The sequence below is a fragment of the Pterocles gutturalis genome, unplaced genomic scaffold (assembly GCF_000699245.1).
Source record: "Pterocles gutturalis isolate BGI_N339 unplaced genomic scaffold, ASM69924v1 scaffold32244, whole genome shotgun sequence".
Lineage (NCBI taxonomy): Eukaryota > Metazoa > Chordata > Aves > Pterocliformes > Pteroclidae > Pterocles > Pterocles gutturalis.
This window is the reverse complement of record NW_010136814.1, coordinates 3,882-30,543: the sequence shown is the minus strand read 5'-3', so window position 1 is coordinate 30,543 and position 26,662 is coordinate 3,882. Positions and strand designations below refer to the sequence as shown.

The following is a 26,662-nucleotide window of genomic DNA, read 5'->3' as shown; positions in this document are numbered from 1 at the left end:
AATGATTCTATGATTCTATGATCTACTGTCTTTGCACTCCTCTGGCCAGAGGCAGCATTCATTTGCTGAGTGTGGGTGCCGATGGCAGAGTCACTGGGGTGGTCCCACCTCGGTCTGTTGTCCAGATCAATGGAGCTCACATGCTCTGCAGTCTTGAAGCCCACACCACTGGTGTAATTAGTGTGAGCAACTCACATCTTGTTCTTCCCAGAGTTTTATTTTTCAATCATGATAGAAACAGATAAATTTACTATAAATAATTTAATATCAATATTGGTGACTCATCCAAAAACATGTGCTAACTTTCTGTTAGTGCTGAATATTTTGCTTGATAGCGGTAACCACAACCAGTTACACTGTGCTGAAAGCACATCCTGCCCCAAGAGTAACCTGACCAGCAACTGAGCCAGAATCTGAGAGATCTTGGAGGTAGGAAAGGTGAACATACTTAAGAAGAAAGAAAAAAAAAATCAAACCAGCATGACTGTAGAGTGCTAATTAATTAAATAAATAGCATCAAAACATGGAATACAGAGTTTGGTTTGTTTTTCAGGTTTTCCAAGGCTGTGGAAATCCCAAAATCAGCACAAGAGGCTCCAGCAGTGAGGATAAGAAAAGACGGGGGAAGGTCGCATTGGAGGCAAAATCCTCTGCGCAAGCACTGGAGATGCTGGTGAGTTTGCCTCCGAAGCTCCCTCCCACTGGTGTGCCAGGGCAGGCGTGCTGTTGCGCTGGTCCTGCGGGTCAGGCAGACCACCCCACAGGCTGCTGGATCGCCTTTGCTGGCGAGTCTGAAGAAGATCAGATAGGCAGGTGCTGGCATGACCTAAGCAGATCTGATCTTGCCTCGGCACAGGGTCGGGGCCTAGGTTGCTGATGACCAGTTTCTCAGGGGTTTGGCACCACCCGTATCTGAAAAGGCTCCTTGCCATTGGTGTCATTCAGCCTCAGGCAGTCCAGCCTGGACACAGGGGCCACAGGTCCTCCTCTGTGGAGATTCTGGATTCTGTGGACAACGAGCTGTGGGATCTGCTGTGGTCCCATATTTCAGAGACTCCCCACTCAGACATCTGCCCGTCCCACCCTGGCAGAGCACTGCCGGCTCCCACCAAGGCTGCTTCTCAGCTTCGCCCTCAGGGCCCAGAAGATGATCTTCTCCTGGTTAATCTTATGGTACCAGAGCAGTGCTTAGTGCATAATGCTTAGTCTAAGCAGTGCTTAGACCTTCAGCCTTCGGTGCTTGGGTTGACAGTTAGTCTTTAGGGGAAGGTTGGCGACGCACCCCTGTCTGCATAAAAACAGACTTTGTGATGGTAAAAAAAAAAAAGCCAGAATCCTTGTCCTTTCCATAGCCCTGGGGTGCCCCAAAGCTCTTCTGGCCCTGAGCATCCTCTTTGTTTGCAGGTTTTAGATGCCAAAGGAAATCTGACAGCTCTCAAGACTTACTGGATCACCCTGCCTGGCAGCCTGTGCAGCAAAAAAGTAATGGCCAGCTCAGCAGTGGATGACAAGTGTTGGAACGGGATGACCAAGGGCAGGTATGGAGAGGGTCACGGTGCCAGGATAGAACCATTCTGGGGTGAGAGAGGGAGGGCTTGATAAAAGGCACTTCTACATCATCTCAGCCAGCCACAGTTGTTCAGACTGAGCAAAAGGCCTGTCCCTGTCTACAAAAATGCAGTGTTCCCTAAAAACTGCTACCTGTGAATGTCAAGCCTGTAGTCATATTGCTGTCCGTTGGAGGGTTAAACACTGAAATGCACTCGCCACGAGATAACGACGTAGTTTTGTACTAATGAAGCAGTTTTGCAATTCCACGTGCATTTAGAAGGTGGAAGGGCTGGACTTACCTCACAAACTCCAGAGCTGTTGCTGAAAATTACATACGTCTTGCTATCCATACGTGCTCTGAAGTGCTGTTCCCTCATGAGAGGAGGCACCTGGGTGGCATCAAACAGCTGCAGAAACACCTCCCACCCATGGCTGACAGTTAAAGGATGCCTGTGAGGGGAGATGGGCAGCTGCTGGACATGCAGCTTTCCCCGCTCCTCTCCATGGACCTGCCAGGCTGGTCTCTGCCAGCCCAGAGCCGGTGCCTTCGGTTCTTCCATATTTCACATCGTTGCCAGCCAGCAGTGCCGCAGATCTGCAGGAGCGGGTGGGCCGGGGCACTGCCCAAGGGAGCAGCGCGGCTCTGTTTGCTGGCTGACAGCTCCCAGTTAACTGATGCTTCCCAGAGGCCTGTCTGGTCTTACTGGGCTGGGGGCATTCAGTCGTCCCAGGGTGTCAGTCCCCACAGGGTTTAAGTGGAGCAGGGATGAAGGCGCTCCTCAGCCTCCCAAATGGACCGAGCTTTTCAACAGGGGACTGTCACTGTGGCCCCACCTGAGAGCAGCCCCTCAGCCCCACATGGGCACAGCCTTTCCCACTGCCGGGACAGTGATGCTGCAAGGCCACCAGCCACCACCTGCAAGCTGAGGTGGCCTCAGGGCGAGCCCCCAGCTCTGATGGGGACTAGCCGTGACACCACAGCACAGCCATCCCTAGAGCTGGCTGCCTCGCAGCAAACACCAGCACATGGAGGCTGTTCACCAGCCAATGCCACTAACTGTGGCTTCTGTGGGATTCAAAGAGGCTGGATTATCACTGGTGCCTGTAACAGGGAGAGGTGAGCTTAACTGGGGGGAGGCATCTAAACCTGTCGCCTTCCTTCGCAGCTACCTGCCCGAAGTGATGGGGGACGGCCTGGCGAATCAGATTAACAACCCAGAGGTGGAGGTGGACATCACCAAGCCAGATATGACCATTCGCCAGCAAATCATGCAGCTAAAGATCATGACAAACCGGCTGGGCAACGCTAACATTGGGAATGATGTGGATTTCCAGGACGCAAGTGAGTTGGGCAGAACCGGAGAGGTCCACGGCAGGCGCGAGAGGCTCAGCAGTCAGCCCTGGCAACCTGCATGGGCCTCCACGCAGACCCTGCGGCTGGGCCCTGATGGCACAGAGGGCTTGTGGTGACCTGGCTTTTGGCTCAGGGCTGCAGAGGGTCTGTCTGAGAGCGGCCGACTCCTGCGGCGCAGCTGGCAGCTGTGCAGCTCTTGGTGCCTTGCTGGAACCTCAGGTGCTCTCCCCAGTCCCAGCCCAGCCCTGCTGACGGGACCACTGCTTCTGTCTGCTCTGGAGGTCTCCGGCTGCTGCAGCAGTGGGTGGTTGAAGTCGGCTGGAGCTCAGGTGTGGGCCTGCATCCCATACTGGGGGGTGCAGAGGGGAGGAGGTGGCCAGGGCAGGGCTCGTGGCTGAAGCTCCCAGGGGGTGCTGGAAGGGGAAGGCAGGGACATCGCCCGCAGTAAGGAAGGCAGTCGGGGCTCACCCCGTGTTTGTCTCTGTGCAGGTGACGACATGAGTGGCTCCGGGAGCGGTGACAGCTGTCCTGACGACGTCTGCGGCAAAAGACTTTCTAAAAGCCCCAGCACCAGGCAGCCAGAAACGCACGCTATTCCTAAGCAGTCTGGACACGGTGTCAATGGGGCCAGCAGCAGATCTTTGCCTTCTGCCTTCCTCCTCCTCCTTTTGGTGGCTTTCATTGCCACGCAGCACTTGTGGCGGTAACTCACGAGCACAGCCGGGAAAGAGACTGTGGCCGAAGGCTTCACTTTGCCAAAACCAACCAACCAACAAAAGGACATATTAAATTCACCTTGGCAAAAAAAAAGGAAAAAAAAAAAAAAAAAAAAAGAGGGAGGAGAAAAAGGTTTCAGTTTGCTATTTCTGGCAGTGCTCGAGCTGTTTTCTTCTTTCTTGGTCTCTTCCCCAATGCTGGGCCATTCTTTCTGTACCTCATTGTTTTACTTTTGTTATTGCCACAAACTGGCTCTTGAGGCTGAAACAAGCCTTTGCAGAGAGGCCCTGGGGCGAACCCAGCCGGCCCCTCTGCGGGCAGCTCTTCTGCTGCCTCCCGTGGAATATGCAATTGCCCCGATGATGTTACCCAGCTGCTGGCCAGAGCGCTGCTTGCCATACCGCTGCCAAAAGCACGACGGGGCCGAGAGCAACGCCACTTCGTAACGCGGAGAGACTGAGATCGCCAGCGCTGCTCCAGTGCTGCATTCAGGGGCTCTTCTGGGTTTTTCCTCTGTATTCCTAGGCAGGCAGAGGTGGCCCTTCACTTCTAGTGGCATACGTAGGAGCGAGAGCAGGTTTGGTGGGTTGAACTGAAACAGTTTGGCAGTGGCTGTTGGACCCAAAAATGCAAAAATTTCTTTTTTGTTGGAAAGGTCACAAGTGGGTTTCTTGACTAGAGCTCGTAGCTGATGACAATTTGAAATGTAGGTTTCCTACATCTAAGTGAGTGGGAATGAGTGTTAAGGGTTGGGGTTTGGGGTATTTTTTCTTTGCATGCTAGTTGGAAAGCCATTTTTTACCAGAGTAATAATGGTCCAATTTCTACCTGCAGTGCAGTACCGTCGTAGGTAACAGAGAGATGAAAATACGCGCAGTGGGATTCTCCGCTTGACAGACAGTTGTGCTGCCTCCTCCTCCTCCTCCTCTGACCCCAGCCGTGGATAGGAATCCTTTTTTTTATTATTATTTTTTGCAATGAGAAAGACCAGGGACATTTTACTAACTGGAGCACTGTGACTGGTTGTGAGAGCTCATTTCGCGAGGGAGTGACCCCCCCCGGGCGGCTGCCTTAGGGCAGAGGGAGGCTGGCAGTGATGAGCCCTGCTCAGGGTCCCTGCCCAGGAGACTGACTCCAGGTAGCACCTACCGGGGGGGTCTGAAGACGGGACACGTTTTGTTTGGGATATTTTTTTCTTTTGGTGTTTGTTCCTGTTGCCTCATAAGTTTATAAGTGAATTCCCCCTTGCCCTGTCCCTGCCCCATCCTCCCATGCACCTTCCCTACCTGCTGCAGGGACGGGGTGAGGCAGCGGGTCGGACACCCACCGGCAGCTCTGTTTCGGCTCAGGGAAGGGCCAGGCTCCCCCTCTGCTGCCCCATCCCCCCCCACACCAGCCTCTGGATCACAGGGGCGGCTGCCCCAAGCCCAGAATGCTTGGTGGGGTGGACTTCGTGCTGGGTTTTGAGACTGGGGGTGGTGGGTGAAAGATAAAAGTATCCTCATGTAGCTGTAGGAGTGTCTGTGCTTGTAGGGCTGTGTACTTCGGGGCTTCCAGGCAGCCAGGTGCATCAAGCGGCAGAAGGAGAAGTAGGTTTAGCAGATATTATAGATACAACAGTCCCTGTGACCGGCTGGGCCAGGAGCACGCCCAGGGACTGGGCTTCATTCCTACGGGGTTGGGTTTGAGTTTCAAATGTGTTTGTACTGCGGGCGAGAGGGAGGGCAGAGGAGTTTCTCTCTCCTGCTTTGCTGGTCTGCACAGCAAGTGTTTGAGCATTTCTCCTCTGTCCTGCCAGAGGAGACGGTCTTTGGGCTGAGCAAAAAAACATGGGGTTGGGGTTTGGCTGTTTTTTAAAAAAGGGAAAAAAAGCCCACATTTTTAACATTAGCAGTTTCTAGAATGTGCAATTTAAGGGAAGAAAAGAAACACGTGCAAGGTAACGACAAAAGTTTTGGCAGGTGGGTGTGGAGGGAGCTTGTTGCCTGCTCTCCCTGGGGCAGGGGTCCCTCCTGGGGCCAGGTCCTAACGCTGACGGTGCCTCAGACTAGGCAGAGATTTTAGGCCAGCTCTGACTGGCATCTCCAGGAAACAGAGACTAATGTTACCTGACTCGGTATCCTTGCTGTCCTGTACTTGCCTTCTCGTAAGGTTAAAACGGACCTGATCTGGTAGGGTTTCAGAATGAAAGCCAGGATGCTGGTCGCTGGCTAAAGGACAGACTAGACCCGTCAGAACCCAGGAGTGGATAAATACAAGTCATGGATTTATACAGATTTATTTACTTATATAAATATGGCAAGTTCCACATTACTTTTACTGCTCTAAAGAGTTCCTATATTTTTTCTTTTTTTTTTTTTAACCAGAATTGCCAATACAAGTTTAGCCTTCAGTTCCAGAGAGCCCCACAACCAGTCCTGCAGAAATTTTACATCCAAAGCAAAAAAAAGGGGTGGAGAGGGGTCATTAAGGCACTGCACTCTCTTCGAAAAGTGGTCGGGTTGGATCGGAGTTTTAACACATGGATGCGGAGGTCAATGTTTTGCTTTGCAGAATGGGCGATTGGAAGGGAAGTCCTTGTCGTTTCCATTTCTGTGCAGTTCACATTTGTTTGTCAGCCTGTTACCCTCAAAAGCTTCTTATGGGCCCCAGAGGGAACACACCTTAAATGTGAAACCCAGAACTTATTGATTGTCCAGTTAATATTTGAACTATTTAATAGCCCAAATTATTTAAAACCTGATAGTCCAAATTAATAAGGCAAAGCCTCAAGGATACGGTAAAACTGTTCCGCAGGTGAAACCCTTCCTGAGGCCGTGCCCCTTTGACTGGGTTGAGCTCCCACTTTAGTGTCCCTCTGCGCCCCGAGGGCTCCTGCTTCAGCCCTCCTGGTGCCGGGCTGGGGCCAGAGCAGCCACAGCAGCCCGGGGTCTGTGCGGGTGGGCGAGGGCAGTGCTGGTGGCTCTGTCCCTCTTCGCCAGGTGTGTGATGTTGGTGTTGTTGCTGCCTGGGGCTGCTGGGTTTGTTTTCTGTATGTTTTCTGCCTACACTGCTGCTTTTTGTCGGTGCCCAATTATTCAGTTTTTCTGTTCTCTTCGTTGCCCCAAAGCAGTTTCCCAGACCTGCTGCAATTCAGCCGTCCAGGGCTGCGCTTGGCCATGCCACCTTCCACAGGGGAGCCAAAACGGCTGAGTCCCTCCGGGGTATCAGCTCGGTATCGCTCTCAACTAAAGCAAACCATAGTTACCCAGCAGCTAGACAATGGCTCCAGCCAAGCCCTGAGCCTGCGCTCAGGCTGGCACAGAGCCTGGCGGTCTCAGTGCTTATAAATGACATTTCCTGTGCTAGCACCTGCTCAAAAACATTGTGACAAACCTCCCCACCCCAACCCCGTGGCTGTCATGGGCTGAGGGCTGCAACCATGGCCGGGGCTGGTGACTGCCGTGGGCTGGTTGTGTGAACGGGGAATGCTGGGGAACAGTGGTGGCTGGGGAGGAACATTTGCTTCGATGTTACCGAGATGGTGATCCGTGCTGTTCTGGTTTGAAAAGACCTCGTACTTCACAAGGGTGCACGGGGGGTGGTGGTCTAGAGAAGACCCCGTCCCTGGAAAGGGAAGAACCAGAAATAGCAGATTTCCAAGTGTCTTCGTCTTTCAGCCTGCTCTTTTGTGCCATAACGTGTATGTTTAACCAAGGGCGAGGGTCTCAAAAGGCTTTGAGAGCACAGCTACTTATCATTTACAAATGACAAACTGCCTGTTGTTTTCTGGTGGGCTTGGTAGGGGCTAAGGTATAGCAAAAATATCTAAAGTCCACCTTTGCTTTAAACAGATGCATTTCTATCTGCAGGAGTAAGAATTATTTCACTTATTGGCATAGCTGGACAGTTATCTATTTCTTTCTGTTACCAAGGTACTTGTAACTCTCTTGCACTGTTTATCTAAAGTTGAAATATGTTCTTTGAATCCTTGTATAAATAAAAAGGCTGGAGACTTAAATCTGTATTTACAGGGCAGTCTTATTTCTTCTCCATTTAAGCTGCGTTTGGAGTTTTCCTTGTTTTTCTTTGTCAAGACACAGATAGTCAGGAGGCTCGAGGAAGGAAAGTTTGGTTTCAGCCACAAGTGATGCCAGTGTTGGTGCTGTGGATTTGCCTGCGTTCAACCCTGTGTTATCTGGAGGAACAACAGGTAGGACTGTGGAAACAAGGTGAGCCTGACTTGAGTCATCGAAGCAAGTATGATAAATGTTCTCTTTCTCACAGAGATGCTCAAAAAGTCATAGAATCATAGAATCGTTTGGGTTGGAAAGGACCTTAGAGATCATCTACTTCCAACCCCCCTGCCATGGGCAGGGACACCTTCCACTAGCCCAGGTTGCTCAAAGCCTCAGTCATGACATAATAGTACAAGGAATCAGCAATACCCTTGGTATTTGTCATTGCAAAGTGTTGTGCTAATTACTTACCATGGCATTGTCCTGGTGCAGCTGTTGGCAGGGTTAACAGCAAGCGAAGCAGACGGCTGGCCCGTTGCAGTGATGTGGGTGGTTAATCTCATGCAAGCGGCTGAGACTGAACTGATGCAGCAGCAAAGTTTGTGCTTCAGCTCTGCACTGTCCAATTCCAGAAGCAGGTGAACACAGGAGTCAGGGTAATGTGTCAAAAGCAGCTCATGAAGTGTCTGAGAGACTTGACAACTGTGAACTACTAGAAGTGTATCTACCTAGATGCAAAAAATCACTTAAATTTAATTAATTGACTGATACCCTTGAGTGAGTGGGTATTTCTTTAGTTTCGTGTCCTGCAGTTGCAGCTATTTAGGCACCATGTGCACATATTTATACAGGCGAGTGTAGAAAAGTTAGTCTGCTCAGTGAAGTTGGTTGCAGACCAGTCACCTCCTTTGCTGCCACTGTGTGGGCTTAAATAATGGCCACTTACAGCTGTGTGTGTATTAAAGCTGTTTGGAAACAAATTCTGCAAATTTGCTAAGAAATGGTGATGGCGTGGGTGTGATGCAAGCTCCTGCTTCCTACAGCCACGCACTGCCCTGCTTCCCAAGGAAGAGGCGCTTTTGGGGAGCCTGATAGCAGCCTTTTACGTACAGGGAGCTCACAAGAAGATGGGGCATGGCAGGAAGACGTGAGACAGCCAGTGTAACTGGGGCTCCTTGCACAAGGTGTTTGCACTGTACCCCAGCAGCAGCGGCACAAAGACCAGAAACCCCGAGCAGCCCGCAGCAAAGTTTGTCCCGACACACCAGACCATTTCTAGCCAGGGATGAGACTATTACTCTGCAGTTCAGCCGTGCTCATCCCTCAAGGCTGATTCCTTACTGGCTGGAATTGCGTTTCACGCTGGTCCTATTACTCCACTCCCTGCTTCTGTGATAGTCCAGGTTCATGTTCGTGCCAGCAGCAGGTATCAGTCACAGGCTGGTTTTTGTATCATAGCCAGAAAGAAGAGTGTTGAGGAAGCTCAGGCACACGGTCTGCCAGGCAGCAGCTGGCACCCATGCCCAGCCCTGCAGCACCGCCTGGCACCGCCTGATGTGGCATTCCCCGGGCAGGGCCTTGGCCCCATCCCCACCCAGCCTTCACAGCTTGAATGGGTGTCCATACACTCGTGCGTAAGATACTCTCTGCCCTGGCAGCAAACTCTACCACACCAGCAATTTTGTTGCCATCCAGAAAGATTAGCACTGCTGTATCTAGCTAGCCTAGTAAATCATTTCCTGGGTACTCAAAAGACGCTTTTTTTGCAGGTGAGGGACAACTAGATGATGTGGAGGTGAGCTGGAAGCGAGCAGATCAATATTGCATTATTGCACCAACAGCACATCAGTGCTGACCCCAGCAGCAGCCTTCCTGAGAGGAGGATGGGGTTTAGTTGCTTGTAAGAAACTGCCATAGGGATTGTACAAATCCAGTTATTTTACAAATGAGCTGTAGGCTCTGAAATTGCTTTTAGCTGTTGAAATGCGGCTCTCAGGATCCAGCAGGCACTAGGACCTGCCTGAAGCCTTTACACCCAAGACTGTTCAGGGGGGATAAATATAGCACAGCCTGTACACATTGCTGGGGAAGCAACCCGTACCCTGATCCCCGCGGCATCCCACCGCACCCGGGCTGTGCTGCGGCTCGAATGCCGTGCAGAGGAGGCAATCTGGGGGCTCTGCAGCAGGGCGGTGTTGCTGGCGACGCTGCAGCCTTGGCTGCCGATGCTCCAGCTCTGCAAGGTCACCGCCTCACTGCTCATCAGCAATGCCAGGGCAGCCTGCAACGAGGACCTGCTCACACAAGAGGGAGTCACCTTCTGCATTAATGTCACCAGGCAGCAGCCATTCCCCGGCCTCCAGCAGGTCCGGGGCATGCGCGTACCTGTGTTCGATGACCCAGCTGAAGACCTGTATCAGTATTTCGAACAGTGTGGTGATGCTATAGAAGAGGTTGTGAAGAGCGGTGGGAAGTGCTTAGTTTACTGCAAAAATGGCCGCAGCCGCTCAGCTGCCATCTGCACTGCTTATCTGATGAGACACAGAAAGCTCCCACTCAAGGCTGCCTTTGAGGTATTGTACTTATACACAGAGTTATATTTAGACATCTTTTAGATAAGAAATGCAATGCTTATTATGTGTAATGATGATTTCTCATAGAATTATTTTGGTGGGCTCACCTGTTTATTATCATATAGATATATATGCTAATAAATAGATATACTCAGCATTCGAATAAAAAACTCCACTGTAAGTTTTTTCACCCCCAACGTGGACAAAGAAGCTTGCAATGTGAGGTTTCTGGGACAAATAGAATTAGAAATGCAAATAGGCTTTAAGCACTAGTAGCAAATATGCAAAGTTGATTGTTTTGTGAACATTTTCCCTGCCCTTTGCTTAGTCATGATAAGTGAACTTAGAGAATAAAGCAACTGAGTGAAAGGGATGCGAGTGTGTGCAGAAGTTGTTTTGCAGGATCTGCTGTTACGCCTGATGTGACAGCTCAACACAGCAAAGAAACATCAACTGCTAGGCCTGCTAAACAGCTAGGGCATAGCTAGCTACAAGTAACAGCACCTCGACTGTATTAGGCAGCCTGTCCAATACGTGGCTCGTGCTCTGCGCTCTTTTAGTCTTCACCCACTTGGTAAGTGCATCACTGGAGTCTCTAATTTAGATAACTGTTTTGCTCAGTACTAGACAGAGGTGTGCAGATGTGTGACCAATTTCTACACTATCTTAAACATGAGCGGTGTCACCACACTTACTTTGGGAGAGACATTCGCATTTCCAGCAAATTGAACATTTCCTTTCCACAGCTTGCCCATGAATCCAGGGACTACCTGCCAACAGTTCTCAGCAAGAACAGAGTGAGGTCAGCTCACCAAAATATTTTGGTGAGCTGTTTTTATTCTGTAGCCAAATCAAAACCCAAGTAAATCTTCTAAAAAGTGCAAGAGGAAAAAAAAATCCCATTTGCATGATACCTGCCCTTGCTTCTACAATGTCTCTCCTTTTTCCTAGGCTGTGAAGGCTGCCAGACCAGTAGCAGAACCCAATGCAGGATTTTGGTCTCAGCTGCAGAGGTATGAAGAAGACTTGCAGATACCAAAGCAGTCTGATCTGCTGAGCAAAGGACTGAAAAACAGCAATGTGTGAAGATGTTTTAAAGAGAGTTAAGTGGCTTGCTACAGATCCAAAAAAAAATAATCACTTCATGTACCACCTACACATAAAACGCCTTACTTCCCAGACTGAGATGATGGTTCATTAAATTCATTCAGAGCATGACTGCTGAAGTGCATGGGAAAGGGGCAGATAAACTGGCAGAAAGAGCAGAAACAGCAAATGGTTTGGAAGTACCATAAACAAACCCGAGAAAGGCGTGGTGTTTTCAGCATTTATTTTCCCCTGAATGACACCGAATACGATAACAAAGTATTGACCGAATGAATGAGTTACTAGGTAGGGCTTTTATTCTTGGTTTTTAATTAAACTTCCCAGTCACGTCACTAGAAGACTTGATGCCAGACCGAGGAAGTTCTGAATTTCTCTCTCACCTACTGGATCATAATTCATGTTCATGAGCTGACATGATCTGTGGTGGGAAACCGACACTGGAACTGCTTAGTCTCTGCCTGACTCCGGCATTTTTCTCATGTTCAACTAAACCAAAATACCATCACAAAATTACCTGAAAATCCAGAGTACAGAATAGACATGTGATGGTTCAGCTCCCACCAGGCACGTTAAGTGCCTTTTCAGCTTTTGAAATTATTCTCCAAAATACCAAAGAATTATTTTTTTAAAAAAACAATAGCTGATAGTGGAGGGAAAATGATGACACTGGCAATCTAAAAGTAATTTGGACTCCTTTTAGCTTTACTTACTAAGCCTGACAAGATCTGCCAGTCCCCAATTCATGCCTTAACGTGTCAGTTTACAAGTCAGCTGTATCTGCATGCAAACAACATGGCTTTGCTAAGACTGCTTGCAGGTTGCCCTGTGAAATTATCTATTGGGATATCAAGGAAGCTGAACAAAACTTCTAAATCAGACTATAATTGTGTTTATCATAAGACATTAAAAGCAGAGAGAAACACTAAGGTATTTTGTCAAACTGTATTAATACATCTGTAATTTAAAAGGGACAACTTACGAAACCTGTGAAATTCCATTTCATGTTGCTCAAAGCATCAATACAAAGTAAAGTTAGCTCATCATCATCTAAGTGCTTACAGAAGGCAAACATATGCTCCAGCAGTGGAGTAGTTTAAGGCAGAAATTCTCATGATGGAACAATGATAGAGAACAAGGCCACTGGGGAATTACATGGATTGAACAATTCAGATGCAATAGAAGTTTCCAAAGTTAAAGATTGATCAAAGTTAAAATAGGATTATTTTAAAAGCTGAAAACATAGAAATAAAAAATTGGACCTACCATCTTCTTAGTTATCACAAGGCACTTTTGCAACAGATGTTCTCTCCACTCCCAGCTGTGTTTGGTTCTTTCTGTATCATTTATCTTTGGTATTTGCATTACAACCAACAAGAAATTTGTTGCACATCTGCAGATTTGGAGGTGAGTGGTTGTTAGGGAATTTTTCGTAGTTTTTATAAATCTTGACTATCATACATAATATGAATTTCAGTACATCACGAGACTTCAAGCCCACACTATATAGACTATATCCTTATTAATGGCTCAGGATACCACTCATCAAAAAATCTGTTTCAGTCAGTCTGTGTGGAATAAAGAAGTTTATTTCCTGTCAAAAGCTAAAGCTGCTAAACAAAAGTAGGAAGCTAAACATTAATGAAAACACAATACATTTCTAACTGTGAGGCGTATTAACTTGCAGTCAGCTACAGCATATCAGTTCCGCATTTTTGAGTCAGCTGATACAGAAACAGTTGCTCTGGGTTGTCAGAATACATCGCACTCTGTGGTTATATTTTACCAGGCTTCTCAGTATGCGGAAAACCATGACGCAGGATTTCACATCACAGCATTTTTTGTAGAAACCTATTTACAGTTGAAAAACATTGCCAGAAAACCACTCCTATTTACCTTGAAAACCATACCTGCTCCTTGTATTGCTCCAAATTAACATGAAAGATTGCAACTTGGAACCAGAACCCTGGAAGTAGTTCACTTCTTTGAGTTCATAACCTACTAACGTTACAAGTGATGTAAAAGATAAGGTTAGACATACTCCTTGTTGCTTATGACTGTGTCAGAGTTTTTGGTGTAAATGTGCTGCTGATGAGCTGCCTGGCCTGCTGAATATGCGTACTTGTTGCAACTGTAAATTAAGAAAAAAAAAAAGATACTAAATAATAGGAATTACACACACATCCACAGTTTCAGATACTTAGGAAGTTACTCATTTAGGTCTGTATCCAACCCATCAATAACACATACTTCACAAAGCTGCAGAAATTAGAGGCCTGTGGTTCTCATCAGTCTTGTAGCTAAGGGGAAGGAGATGGGCTCTCTGACAGGCAGCACGGCCATCTCTCTCTTGTAACCAGAAACACACTCTGGGTTCCTAGCTCACATGTGCTCTTCTTCGAGGCATTTTAGTCAAGCCCATAAAGCAGAGGAGAACCTAGACCTTAATGCCCTTGTGCAGGCTGCAGTTTTTAATACAGGAATGATGACAAAGGAAAACAGAAACATCTTCCACCAGCCCCTTAAACTGTCATTTTTCATGTTGAACTTCTATTTCATACATCAGTTTCATCTGATTTTCAAAATATTCCAGCATATTTGGTACTTTGTGTCAAAGCACAGTAAGCGAGATCTAGAGTTCAATGTGGCTGATGAAATATTACCAGAAACTTAAATGGCTTCAGCTTAGGCAATGGAGTATCAGAGGAACGCTCTCACTTATTATGTGTTTTGACATAACTTTCCTAAGATTAAATACAGCAGCAATGAGCATGCTTCCTCCTTCCATGTTATCATCCTCTCAAGCTTAGCCAGTACAGCCTTCAGTCCATTTGGGTTCTTCTGGGCAGACATGGACCTCTGCTATTTCTGACAGTTTCATCCCTTTCCTTCAGAAAGGGACCTTCTGTATGTGTGAATAATTTAAGTTTGGAAAAAAACAAAACAAAACAAAACAAAAACAAAACAGAAAAAAAATCCAGACAAGGTTAAATATTGAGGCCAGAAATCTCAACTCTTCTGATTTAATGCACCAAGACATTTCCATAAGGAACAAGGAAAAAAAAAATCATATGTGTCTGATGATCAATTGGATATGCTTTGGGAAGGAAATGCCATTACACTTTCTGCAAATTAAATGGTATTTGAATATTTTAATAGCAGAGAGTATTGCAGACAAACTTGATTATAGTACACTATATTCTGTGATATACTCTTGGCAATAGATAGTTCGCTCTTTTCACTGCATGTTTTCATCAAGTAAATCTTAGAACCAGCAGCTGTACCCAGGTGACCACTGGTGGCAAAGTATCAACAAGTACACTGTCTGGGAGGTACAAGTACGTGATAGAGCTTCCCCTGCCATCTGTGACATACCATAGCACTGAATAAATAGGTACCATTTCCTGTTTGTAACTGATATGGCTACAGCTTTATAGCAGGGGATCAAAGAGAAAGAGAGAATAGTATACAGATAGAAAATGGTATAGAATTGACAGGTACTATTTCAACTGACAAATCCGAGTTTACCTGTAATCATGTTTTTTCTTCCCTTTGTATGAACAGGTCAGTAAGATCCCACCAAGTATATAAAGAACAGATCCAGCCCAGCCTAAGTACAGAGCATCTCCTAGTTCATACCTGAAACATGAAAGATTTTATGGAAACAGTGTACAACTGGATCACAAAGCCATTATTTTAGACTGAACCATAAGGTGCACAAAGCATTCAAACAAATAAATGCTAGTCTGCGTAGAAATCAGCTAACTGAAAGGTACTTCAACAGATAAGAGAGAACAGATCTGGCTTTTTGTCTGTTCAGCAAAACTCTTACACGTATATTTAAGTGCTCTGCCAAAATAGTGACAGTACAGAAAGTACTAAGCAAGATAAAGTAGCAATAAATACTTGTGCATAATTAATAAGTTGTTGATAATAAATGATAATAATATAGCTTCTGTGCAGTCCATAACACTTATTTTGCCCTCATATTAGCTGTGCCACTGAAGTCATTTTGTGAAACTGAATTATTTGGGCCTCACTGTCTGTGTAGTGAGAAAAGGCTCACCAGAAAGACCAGTTTTCTATGGACACAATGCTAGATCACCTACAAGTAGCTATTTGTACAGGGCTAGTTTTCAAACTTATGTATCCTAAAGAATATTCAACACTCTCTGTGGTTATATGGCTGAAGTACATAAATCATTATTTAAAACTGTTGAAGTTTCTGACTCCAGGATTAATTGCTAACAGGAAGGTTTCAGAGGTTTACACAGATTCACTGCTCTCTGTGTTCTCATCACACATCGGAGTAGCAAGGTGTCCACTGATTTAGGCAACTTCCAAACATGGAACAAGGAGATAATCATTATCTCAAAAAAAAACAGGACCCCAAGTTGCTGGCATAATACTAGGGAACAATCAGAGTGTTGCCCAGTGCACTCAATCACCTCTGCTCTCTAGTCACCTACAAACTGAATGCTGTAGACATCATACCAAAGGAAAGTATAAAGGAGGGATCTGCAGGAGATGTTAGGTTGCCTTCACAGTTGTATGAGAAATTCCTCTAAGAATTAATAGCAGTCAACTTTACTGTTTTGCTGAAGTCAGGCCAAAAGAAACCCACAATCTGAAAAACTGGATTTGCCAGTCTCTTAACAGTGAAGATCAATACCGGCCTGCAGTTGAATTTAAACCCGTCTCACAGAGTCCAAGGAGCACAACCTTCCTCAAGAGCATATCTGGCTCTACCAATGATCAATGTTAATTCCCTAAGAACTGTTTAGTGAGTCAGTAGTCTTAAACATGAAGTTTAGATGTTAAAAAAAATGTATTTCTTTAGCTACTGAGTACAAACAATTTGGTAACTGATTAACATGCATTGATGTTGAAGCCCCAAAGCTGCACCAGGTAACTATAAAACTCACTAACTATACCACTAACTGAAATTCCTTATCAACAGTTGTTTCAGTCCTCTAACGTATTTATTACCCTTCATATAATTCTCTCGAGGGGATATAAAACAACAAAAAGTAATCACAAGTGCAATTTCTTTTCAAGTGCTTGTTTGAAAACACAAGAAAAACTGACAAACATCCAAAGCAATTGCTTAAGGTACTTTGATACATAACAAAGCACTTCACCTCCAACTTCCCTGAACCAATTCTCGGGAAGAAACTTGCAGAACACTTCAAATGTGATCCTAGCAAATAAAGATTTATAGTTTACTGATCTAAAAGGTATTGGCAAATTATAAATGTCTTTTTTTCCCCAAACCAGCTCTCTCATGTTCCACAGGCAATGTATTATGTTTCCCCCCTCTCTGAAGGAGAGGCCCAGTCACCTCCACCCTTGTTCCTCATTGCTAAATCTGTTGACCTAGATAAGGTGCCATAAGCGGGCATTTAGTTTTGAAGACTGTTGCTTTTATATCAGACAAGAATAAGGGCTTTTATACCTCGAAACTTGTTTGTGTGCAACTGTATGAGCTGATAGTCCCATAAACTTTGCCTCATTTTAATTCATAAGGCAAACAAATGTTGAGCTGTAAATGTACAGTGAATTTTTTTTTACTTCTTTAAGACAAGCAGCACACTTCAATGACATTTCTCACCTATCTGCAGTCACTAATACGCAGTTTAAGCTGGTTTCTGTACATTTTTTTCATCTGCTTGTACATCTGAGGCACTATATTCTAGCCATAGCTAGAATTTTGTACCTCTTTTGGTCTAAATGCCAAAGAGAATTAAGACTTCTACCTTCTCCATAGCATTGAGATGTGCACTTAACTGAGTCTCACAAGCAAATGTAAACACAGTACAGAAACCCCTCGGATGTGGGGTTGATATTCCCCACACATTCACTTAACCTTGCAGAAGAGAACCCTTCTTCCTCCCCAGCAACATCTTAGAGGTGAAAAGATTCCCTGAAGACAAAATTTTCCCCCTGTAGGACTGGATAATGGAATGCATCCAGGTTCTGAAATTCTGGAGCAGCTGTCTGTAACACATCATGGAGTTTGGTATGGCAGATCTATTAACTTACTTGGTTCCAGCGTACAATGGGTCAAAAAACTGAGCGGTAATCATCGCAGCATACCAAGAAATAGCCACCATGGAGCAGAGACCTACCAGAAAAAGTTTTAAAAGCACACAGGTGAATGATTCCTTTAATGGCTGTAACAGCTTTAAACCAAGAACAAGTGTGCATTTCATGTAGTCTAGCTGTGAAAGCAATACAAAGTACTGATAGCATTCTAATTTGAGCCTCAATCATACCTCCTAAAATAAAGAGAAATCCTCCTGTGACAGCAAACTTCATTTTCGCATCTTCATCGCTCAGCCCAACTTTTGTGCATTTCAAACCAAGCAGCGAGAGTACTGTAGCTATGAATCCCAAAAGGATGGAAGAAATCATCAAGGCACGGGATGCCTGAATATGAGCTGAGACAGAAAAAGAGAAAACCAATCAGGATCCATACAGAAATTAATCTTGTGCTGAAAAAATAAAAGTGATTCAAGAGAGTGACAAAATTAACAGAAGTAGTAATGAGGGAACCTTGTGCAACTTTGTTATTTGGTTCAAAAGCTCATCCAAGCCCTAGAGTGTTAGCCTTCAAGTCAATCAGACTTCAGAGCTGAGCTACATTTACACTTTATATCTCAGTAAATCCTCCTGGGCCTTTAGTAAATCCTGAAAAATTATATCGAGGCCTTCAGAGCTTACATCTTTAAGAACTGTGAAAAGACGTAGTGGTATATATATATGGTCATTTATAGGAACATAAATAAGTCTCCTACTCACAAGTCCTGGTGACTTCCTTACACCTGTACAGCTGAGCACACAGGACACCTCTGAACTCCTGGTCCTAGACAAGGTGTGGGGGGGCTCTGGCACTACAGAGGAATTGGAAAAATGCACCAGCTTTGCTCTGTCCAGTGAGAGATGGGAAAGAAAGTGCTTGAGTTAGAAGGGCACTTTAAACTCTGAGTCATGGCAACGAACAGGAGAGAAGCGGATCTGAGCACTCCTCCCTAAGACATACTCCTGTGGAGAGGCTACAGCTGGCGTGGGCACATTAGGGAATTTGGGATGCTGATGATTCTGCATCGCTTAAGCTCCTAGTCTTCATATTTATGCATTGATTGCACAAAAGCCGGGACCAGATTATTAACCAGCCTAAGAAGGAAGGTCAGACAGGGACTTCAGGCTCCTTTAAAATGGCACCCTGGATTTGTCAGGTTCCAGGTCAAATGGCACTTTGGCACCTTTGTTATGAGATAAACATGTCAAGTGCCACCAATCCAACAGGTCTTTCTTGGCTGCTAACTTTGTCAAACTTGATGATCTTAAAGGTCTTTTCCAACCTAAATGACTCTATGATTCTAACCACACATTCTAACCCAGTCTGAACTGGACTGCATCTGGACAGTCACATCATTGATGCTAACATTCAAGCTCTTGCTCCCTGATCATCTCCATGTCCTCCATGGTAACCTGCTCTCTAGCTCTGTAGTGGAGTGAGCCTGCAATTCTCCAAGCAACAAAATTCAGGCACAGAAATAGGAGACAAAGGGAGAGATTCACACTCTGACTCAGCAGGCTGTATAGCTTTACATGGCTTAAGAGTACTGGTCCTGCAAGCTTGAGAGTTAACAAAGACAGTAATGAGCAGTCATGAGATAAATACACAAAATTAAAGGATAACATCATTTAAGGAAAATGTTTTGTTAAGCACTAATTTTAAAATTTTTGGGGAAAAAAATACAGACAGTAATAAATGTGAAAAGACCCCTCAAATTACAATTAACGGCTCAAGGTTTTTGCCTGCAGAAGATACTGTTAGGACAAGTGCTTAACTCCAACACTGCTTTCTGGTTTGGGATCTTACAACATGGCAGCAGAAATCACCCATAGCAGGGCTCCAGCAACTCACATTTCAGGTCTTTGGGACTCCTGCTGTACCAGATGGGACTCACCACAACTTTCCAGGACACACAAGCGTATCCTCAGGCTAACTGCTTGCAAGCCAATGGCTGTATTATTTTAAGAGAAGGGATTTCATATTATATCCTCTTTGTACCACAACATGATAACGTCAGCAGCCTTAACTGAGGAGCTTACTTCACAGTCCAAAAGACAACAAAGAATTGAGCTTTTATCTTAAAAATGAGCTTATTGACAAAGATACAAAGTCAGTTCATTTTATCAATTAATACTAATTGTAAGAAATTATCCCAAAAATCCTGTCACCCGAAGAAACACCTATGGAACCTTAAAAAAAAAAAGAAAAAAAAAATTATTTGGCAGCTAACTAAACACTTTATATCAAATGTCTGATCTAGTTGTGACTAGATAGATAGTGCTAGCGATACATAGTAGCCAGTCATGGTCTCAATCTTATGCAATATTGCTTTTAAAAAGGTCCTCACTTCAAACATTTGTTATTTGGACTAATGGCTTGCTGAATTAAAAAGCTTTATATCTGTTTAAAAGAACCAAGTCTGGTATTTTCCATGCACAAACAAAACCCACATAGCTCAGCTGCCAATAAGGAAGCCTTCCCGGAAAATCTTTATGGTCCTTCTGATGAGAGGTAACAAAGATACTTTTGGGTTCCCCCCCCCAATCCTTGGCATTCAGCCAAGTGTCTAAAGAGCAATCTGAAACACACCGAAACTGAACGTGATAATTTTTAGTCCCCTTTGGCATGTATCTACAGAGATATTCATTGGAAGTCCCACTGTTTGCTCAGCCCTTGTTGCTACCAAACCCACTTTCTTCCTCCTTCCTGGTTTGCCCAGCTGTCCTCTCAACTTTTCTACCATTCAGTGTCTTCTAACTTGCTTCTTTTTCAGTTCTCCTTTCTAAAACCCTTTTTTCTCTACAATTCTGCAAGTTGCTTTTCTCTTCCCCTTCCCCCTGCCTATACCCCTCAAAGATACTGCCATCTTCTCAACAGTGTAACCAATCTCTTCTTCAACAGATCAAATTTATCTTCACAAATTCACTTTCAGAGCCTGGCCTATTCATTTACTTTCTGTCAGACCCCATTTTTTTCCTTCTGCTGACTCCATGTTGTTATCAGCAGTTCTCCGGGAGCCCTGCTGTTGCTTGCCTTCCTTTCTTTTTTGCTTTAGCAGCACATCTACTCAGGATGCTCTTTTCTGCACACACACCACCCCACCACCACCACCCCGATTTCTTTAAACCCTTCTTTCTCAGCAGCTCCAAATGCTGACCCGATGTGGCCCCACTGCCCACATCTGCACAGATGGGAGCTCTAGGACACTCTCAGAGGCAGCACACCACGTAAATACATCAATGGCCAGATGCTGCCTAGAGTCAGCGGCAGTAAGTTATGAACTAACGCTTGAAGTGGTTTATACATGAACCAAATGCACACTCACATAAGCACTCTGCAGAGGAGTGTCCAATGGACATGATCCTGCTATTGCTGAGTCCAAGAAGTTTATAAATAGGGTTATGTTCCTCTTACTGCACACATGCATTTTAAAACCAATTGTTAGATAACACTGAAAGATTAAAATAACATATTATTCCTGAAATACTGGACACGGTTTCAGAGAATCGCTACACTAGTGTCAGAGCTGGCCAACAACATCAGTTTATTTCAGACTGAGAGAGAAAGTGAATTTAATACCTCATTCCCACTAATCCTCTATTACACACTCTTCAGATTAGGAGTATCCTCCTATCTAGTTTAGCCACCTCCTACTGTAGATTCAACTCAGTAGGAAGGCATTTTTATTCTGGGATAAGTATCTACATACTAAATTATTCAATATTAATAAAAACTAGCTCTACTGTCAATAAACATGCTCACTATCCACAGAATATTTCCTTAGTTGAGTATCTGAAGACAATCCACAATTCTGATGAAAACTGATACAGAGTACAGCAGATCTAAATTTCCTGACATTTAGAACCACAGCCAATAAGACATAAGTGAACAAGTCCTGACAAGTATATTAATTTATAACATACACTCATTGTATAACTTACAATATGTAAACATATACTCATTGTATTTCTTGTATTATCTAAGATTTTAAGTCTCAACATGCAAAAACCACTACCACTTCTTAGCTATAAATAGTCTTTCTTACCTTTTACATGAAAAAATCCAGCTACAGTACATTAGCTATCAAGTATTGCAAAAGAAGGCCTATACAATAATTCCAAATAAACATGGAACTGTCATAAGATGTGATAAAAAATGTCTCCTACTAATTCCTTCCACAAGATGCTAGAAAAGAGAGTATGCCATATTTAAACTGCCCACTAAAATAAATAAATAAGTGACTTCATATGCCTTATTTTATAGGCTTTCATAATGTGCTTGACACATTTTGCTGCTTAAGAGACTTTTATTACTTCAACCCACAAAGTCCTCCTTGGACAGTTATTTTTCAGTACTACCACATTACCAAAACAAAAGCCTTTCTACTTTTTTCCAACAAATTTTTAAGCAATATAAACAAGACTGTGCAAAGTCACCTACCAGGCAATGCAAGCATAGAGTCAAAATCTCTGCAGTTGGATACTCCAGTGCTGTCTTCTGCACAGCTCTTCCACAGGTTTTCAAACAACGTAGATGTTGTGATCACACTACCATGTATACTAGAGACTTTCCAGTAATCATTCGGCAAAGTAGCTCCAATAAGCGCCCACCCAGCCAAGCACAAAAGAAAGCCAACAATTTCCAACGCAGCACTCATACTTGCGAGTAGTAACAGTTAAATATCCCTATAATTAGATTACAATCAAGTGAAGCCTTTCAGAAGCCTCCTTGCTGTTTTATCTCCGAGTTTCACTCCAAAATGAGGCTACCTTTGCTCTTTGCTCTACCCCAGAGATAAGGCTTACAGTGCATGACAGTAAGAAGTGGGAGCAGTTCATGATAAAGATATTAACACTTTAAAAAAGACAATATTAATTCTTTTTCTAATGAGAAGTGACAAAATGAGCCTATTCTTAGTCCCAGCCTAGAAAGTCCAGTCAGCATTTCTACAAAATACCTTGTAAGAGTGAAAATATTGAAAAATATTTTATTCCTCTCTCTCCTCTGATGTCAACTAGGGTTTACACAAGATTAAAATTGTTTGTAATTTTATTATTGATCTCAGATCAAAAAGCTTTACTGTGGTATTTTCTTGGTGACTCAAGCATAAGAAAGCTCAAGAACAGGACCTTTGATGCTGTAAAATTTAGAACACTTTTTTGAGTTTTGGTGGTAAGTAGTTCATAGCAACTGTACTGCCTGCTTCTTTCGGGAAGGTTAGGTCTGTGGATGAGTGGTTTCCATTAATATTTTACAGTCTATTGATCTATAGTTAAACACATTCAGTCTTGAACAGAGTCACACTTACACTGGAATACAATTGTAATAGCGTATGTTTCATGGAAAAGAAATGTAAGGGAATGAATGAGCCAGTGTGACAGACCTATCTCCAAAGGTATAAAATAATGAAGGAAAACAGCTACATGAAAAATAATACATATCACCTGACTGCATCTGTTCATCAGAATATCTTATTATTTCCAAAAAATATATTCTAGGCAAAGTAGAAGTATGTCAAACTTGGTTTACTTGCTTCTACTCTTAACTAGACAAAATCATAGACTCAGTTCACATCACCCACTAATGTTAACACTTCAAACTGCTTGTGTATCCAAATGGGGTTAACCATCTCCTGCAGTGATAGCCTGCTCTTATCTCCAGGAAATGCAGTCATAGTTTCTTCATAAAATAATCCTGATATGACGCAACATGGTAACAGATGCACGGTATTTACATAAAAGACTACCAGAGAATTAGCCGTTAAGAGAGTCACAACTTGCCCATAACAGATATCTGGGATTTTTTCAAAATTCACTGGTCACTTTGAGCTGATGCTGTAGGTTGGCAGGTTGAGCTGCAAAAGGATACTACAGTGCCACTGCGATCCTCCCTTGGGAGCCAAGATCATGGCCATCAATTTAAACAAGAACAGATTTGGCAGCACAGCCAGTGTGATCCTGTGCAGCTTTGTACTCCAATCTTTTAAAGAAACTAGATGGTTTGTGGTAAGAATTGATCACGTTGGGTGACTTTTACAGAATTCCCTCCTTCTGCTAAGTTACTGCAATTTGAAAAGTGATGGCATAGTAAAATTAACACATTGTACCAGTATACTGGAATATCTGCATCCCATTAAAAGCCTTTCAAAGAGGTTAAAATTAATTCATCCATACACAGGTGCTATCTTGGTGACCTCAGCAATCACTTCTGCTGACAGCACTTTCAAAGTTGAGCTTAGTTGGGACCTTGAATCAAGCACCCCCAGGTTTTATACTCCTGCCAAGGATAAAAAAAAATTAAGAATTTAATTTAAAAAAAAAAAAAACTATTCCTAATCAACAAAGCTATTTCAATAGGCAGTCATAAAGCACATGTATAAACAGAGAATATTGAACCGCAGACCTGGAATGCATGAGTTTTTTCCATGTAGCACCAGACATTTTAATAATTCCCTTAAGAAAATTACTCTTTGGTGGTGTTGAAGAACATAGCACTATTGTTCACTACATTTCATAAACTATGGTTTGATAAGAGATGGACATAATAGCAAATGCTGCTCTTGCAGAAGGCTCTGATCAGCAGCATAAAAGGGTTGGTGCTGATAGCTTCACATCAGTGTCATCCATGACTTGGGAGCTTTCCTTCAGACTTGCTGTAACGCGGTCAGGTGAACTGAATGCCCATCAGCAGCTAGAAGTCTGGAAGTGCATTGCTGGAGTACATTTCCTTGCTTCGCTTCATCCACGAGGAAACCAATTTGCACACTCCAAGACCACTCCGCAAAGCAATCCAAGTGCAGTAAATGGGACTAATTGGAAAATTCATTTCAAAAGTGTACTCCTGATATAAGTAAAATGCTAACATAGACATGCCAAGGTGAGGCCATACATGACCACAGCAATATATGCCCAAGGAGAGGAATTGCTCCTAATGCCTCTGATATTCTCAAAATAGAGCATATATGCATGTAGTATGGTTGAGAGAGGGTTTACAGGCAGAAATAGTATTTTTTAAAATCAGATCAGCCAATACAGTTGGGAAAAAAGTACTGAAAACATTAACACCTTAAATGTTGGATCAACATGGGTTGTACCTTGTTGATCACTTCTGTAGATCAGTTTCAAGACTCAGGAATGCTGACCGAGCACTGCAAGAAGAGAAACAGCCCTGCGACAGACAGCAATTACTTTGCAGGCAGCCACATGACAAGCTCATCAGTTGGCATAAGGCACCCAGTGCTGATTTTTAAGGGATACGCAGTTCTTTGAACAGCAGAAGATGATCCACCAAGCCCTGCCAACCAGGAGTCCTCTCTTCCAATTATGGGGGTCTCAGGAAGGCAGGGAAGAGAATCCCTGGGATGTGACTGCTTCAGTTCACCAACAACTCTTCTGTTACTGCAGAATATTTTATTTCCATGTTGGGTGTAATGCAACTGCTTTTTTTAAAAAAAGGAGGCTGTCCCACATTCACTCTGCTTGTCTCTATAACAGGGCTGAAACACCTATTTCTCCCTGTTACAGGAGGCAAGGCAGAGCTGCCACACCATCGTAAGCATCCATGCCATCTTGCTACCATGTACAAGAACTGAAGGATTGTTGACCCCATCTCATCACTCTAATTTCCAGAAATCATAACCAAGTTTCTAGGTCAACCTTGGGCATCTTGGTATCTACGTAGAAGAAGCCTCATGTGAAGCAGAACAGGTACCAGAATGGTATGAAAAGCTGACATTGTCTCTGATGCAATAAATAGTGTTTTCAAAATCCTTGGAAGCATACGAGTAGCCTCATTTTGAAGCTACAGATTCTGGCCTCATTACAGCATGCTGATACTTAAACTGGCACCATCGTTATGAAAGCAGATGAGGCCACTGAAGCCAAGGCCCTGAGGAAGACCACAAGTATGCTGAATCCTGAGAGTTAACTCTTGAGAGTTAAACTCTCACATTTTAGAGATTTGCCTTAGGTAGCTCTGACTTAAGTGGAGTCCATGTCTGTGTCAAGAAAAACAAGTTTCATAGTCTGCAAGATGTGGTACTTTTAAGTTTTGAGCACTGCGCATCAAGAATAAATCAGCTGGAAAGAGTCCAGACAAACAGCAATGACAGTAATCAGGGATCTATAAAGTAGGGAAGACTTGAAAAAATTATTCCATGACATAACTCATAAAGTGACTGCACGATAACTGAAAGTTGTAAAAGAATAAATGCAAAGTTCTGTTTAAGACAGAAAGCTTAACAAAATACCAGTTTTCAAAGGCTGTATTGTTACTGTTTCTACACTATTTTCTGAGGAAATATCTTCAACATCAGTCCTTCCTAGTCCTTTACCATTAAAATGCTGTTTACAGAGAGGTATTTTTAAAATCCAGCACAACCCAAACAAATAATTTTCAGTCCCTACAAAGACAATTCTTCTCTATTTGCAGATAAACTACCCTGCTAGCACAGCTTTGCTCAGAAAACGCAAAAGCATCAGTTGCACAGGCGTATTTTAAGTTAAGCTGACCACCTCAGAGAAATTGCTGAACAAATACACAGATTTAGCATAAAGTATCAAACAAGTTCTGGAATATCTAAGAAGTCCCATCTCAGACCAAAGCACAAACATGTGGGTTTCACTAGGGCCCTTTAACTTGTCTGCGAGTGCTACAGGACAAATCCTGTCCATGCTAGACCCTCTGTGACAACTGCAGTGTATGCCATCCAACCACACTAATATGCTGTCCAGAAAGAAGGAATAAAACTACATCCATGGATTTTTTTTAATATATATATACACACATATATATATGCCATGCACACTTACTGTCTGAACTCAACATGTAGAGAAATTTCTTGCACTGTATTGATCCAAAAGCAGTCACTGCACAGTCCATCCAAAGACCTTCAGAAGTCCAGTCTGCAGTAACCAGCACTGTTGTGGTGTCCAAAATTTTCCATCTGTTGGACATTGTAGTAACAAGTGAAATGGTGAATCCTGCTAAAGCCAGCAGCAATGCACAAATCTGTAGAGAAGACGACGCCATTCTTCTGACAGTTGTTTTCAAAGAAGCCTCCCAAAATTTCTGATATTAGAAACCTGTTGAAACAGTTTATCCACATACAGTATATGGAGTTATCTTTGCACAAGCCTGACATTTATGAAACATCAAAAAGATGCCTACCTACAAAATAATTTATCACATAAGGGAATTGTAGAACTGGAATCTAAATCTCATTAAGTAACTGGAATACTTAAATATTCCGTGACATCTGAGTATTTTCATAGGAACACTTTTA

At 43.8% G+C, this 26,662-nt stretch overlaps 3 protein-coding genes across 3 annotated transcripts; 2 read left to right on the top strand and 1 right to left on the bottom strand.

The window, feature by feature from the left end:
* Window positions 1-553: 553 nt before the first annotated feature.
* On the top strand, window positions 554-3,740 carry GPC1 (glypican 1; the record flags this gene model as incomplete). The annotated part of the gene is made up of 4 exons (XM_010082444.1): window positions 554-673; window positions 1,405-1,538; window positions 2,718-2,893; window positions 3,395-3,740. Coding segments are annotated over 4 exons (648 nt in total), but the record flags the coding sequence as incomplete, so codon positions are not given.
* Window positions 3,741-9,845: 6,105 nt separating this feature from the next.
* On the top strand, window positions 9,846-11,279 carry DUSP28 (dual specificity phosphatase 28). The gene is made up of 2 exons (XM_010082443.1): window positions 9,846-10,193; window positions 11,145-11,279. Exons 1-2 carry the CDS (start codon window positions 9,846-9,848, stop codon window positions 11,277-11,279), a joined length of 483 nt encoding a protein of 160 aa, XP_010080745.1.
* A 2,049-nt stretch (window positions 11,280-13,328) lies between these two features.
* On the bottom strand, window positions 13,329-26,409 carry LOC104459364 (claudin-19-like). The gene is made up of 5 exons (XM_010082442.1): window positions 26,190-26,409; window positions 17,573-17,737; window positions 17,340-17,421; window positions 14,826-14,936; window positions 13,329-13,428 (listed from the first exon to the last, which is right to left on the bottom strand). Exons 1-5 carry the CDS (start codon window positions 26,407-26,409, stop codon window positions 13,329-13,331), a joined length of 678 nt encoding a protein of 225 aa, XP_010080744.1.
* Window positions 26,410-26,662: the final 253 nt, after the last annotated feature.

Bases quoted from the DNA above. Each gene is read 5' to 3' on its own strand.
- DUSP28 (XM_010082443.1), top strand. From the start codon at position 9,846: ATGCTCCAGCTCTGCAAGGTCACCGCCTCACTGCTCATCAGCAATGCC. The intron at 10,194-11,144 runs GTATTGTACTTA...CCTTTTTCCTAG, and splicing joins CACTCAAGGCTGCCTTTGAG to GCTGTGAAGGCTGCCAGACC.
- LOC104459364 (XM_010082442.1), bottom strand. From the start codon at position 26,409: ATGGCGTCGTCTTCTCTACAGATTTGTGCATTGCTGCTGGCTTTAGCA. The intron at 17,738-26,189 runs GTAAGTGTGCAT...TTTCTGTCTCAG, and splicing joins CTACATGTTGAGTTCAGACA to CTCATATTCAGGCATCCCGT. The intron at 17,422-17,572 runs GTATGATTGAGG...TTTTTCTGGTAG, and splicing joins ATTTCTCTTTATTTTAGGAG to GTCTCTGCTCCATGGTGGCT.